This window comes from Antrostomus carolinensis, unplaced genomic scaffold, assembly GCF_000700745.2.
Source record: "Antrostomus carolinensis isolate BGI_N321 unplaced genomic scaffold, ASM70074v2 scaffold40630, whole genome shotgun sequence".
In the NCBI taxonomy this organism is placed as follows: domain Eukaryota; kingdom Metazoa; phylum Chordata; class Aves; order Caprimulgiformes; family Caprimulgidae; genus Antrostomus; species Antrostomus carolinensis.
In genome coordinates, this window is record NW_010291333.1 from 360 (window position 1) to 854 (window position 495).

The following is a 495-nucleotide window of genomic DNA, read 5'->3' on the forward strand; positions in this document are numbered from 1 at the left end:
GTGGGAGCACCACGGTGCGTCTGCAGGACGGGTGCAGTGCAGGGGACCAGCCAGGGGACCGGGGCTCTGCCCGGGTCAGGGTGCAGCATCCCCTGGGCCAGGGGCTGGGGACAGGGCTGTCACAGCAGGGGGGCTGAGCCCTGTGTCAGAGCTCCGGGTGGGCCATGGGCAAAAAACCCCAGTACTTACAGAACTTAACAAATACATTCTTGGTCTCATCGAATGCCACCTGGTCAAAGGTCTTCCCCACCAGGACTTTAACAGGCCGCGTGTCCCAGTCCTCGGGGGGCTCTGCACTCCGCAGGTGGGGCTGTGGGGATAGCCAGGACAGCCACAGCCTGGGGTGAGGGGTGCCGGGGACCCACAGGGCACAGTGCTGCCTTTTGGATCACCTCTCCCCCTCTGCTGCCATCCCAGCTCTGTGTAGCTCCACACTGATGTTCTCCTGCCTCCTTTTCTATAACAACCCCCCCATATCCTCAGGCCTGGCAGCAC

The 495-nt window shown here is 63.0% G+C and overlaps 1 protein-coding gene across 1 annotated transcript in view; it reads right to left on the bottom strand.

Moving 5' to 3' along the window:
• Positions 1-495, bottom strand: part of LOC104531183 (protein disulfide-isomerase A2-like) — a gene marked incomplete at its 3' end in the record, with an annotated part of 1,537 nt that overhangs the window by 329 nt on the left and 713 nt on the right. The window contains 2 exon segments of the mRNA XM_029087006.1: positions 3-20; positions 190-310. Coding sequence (XP_028942839.1) covers positions 3-20; positions 190-310 — 139 coding nt within the window.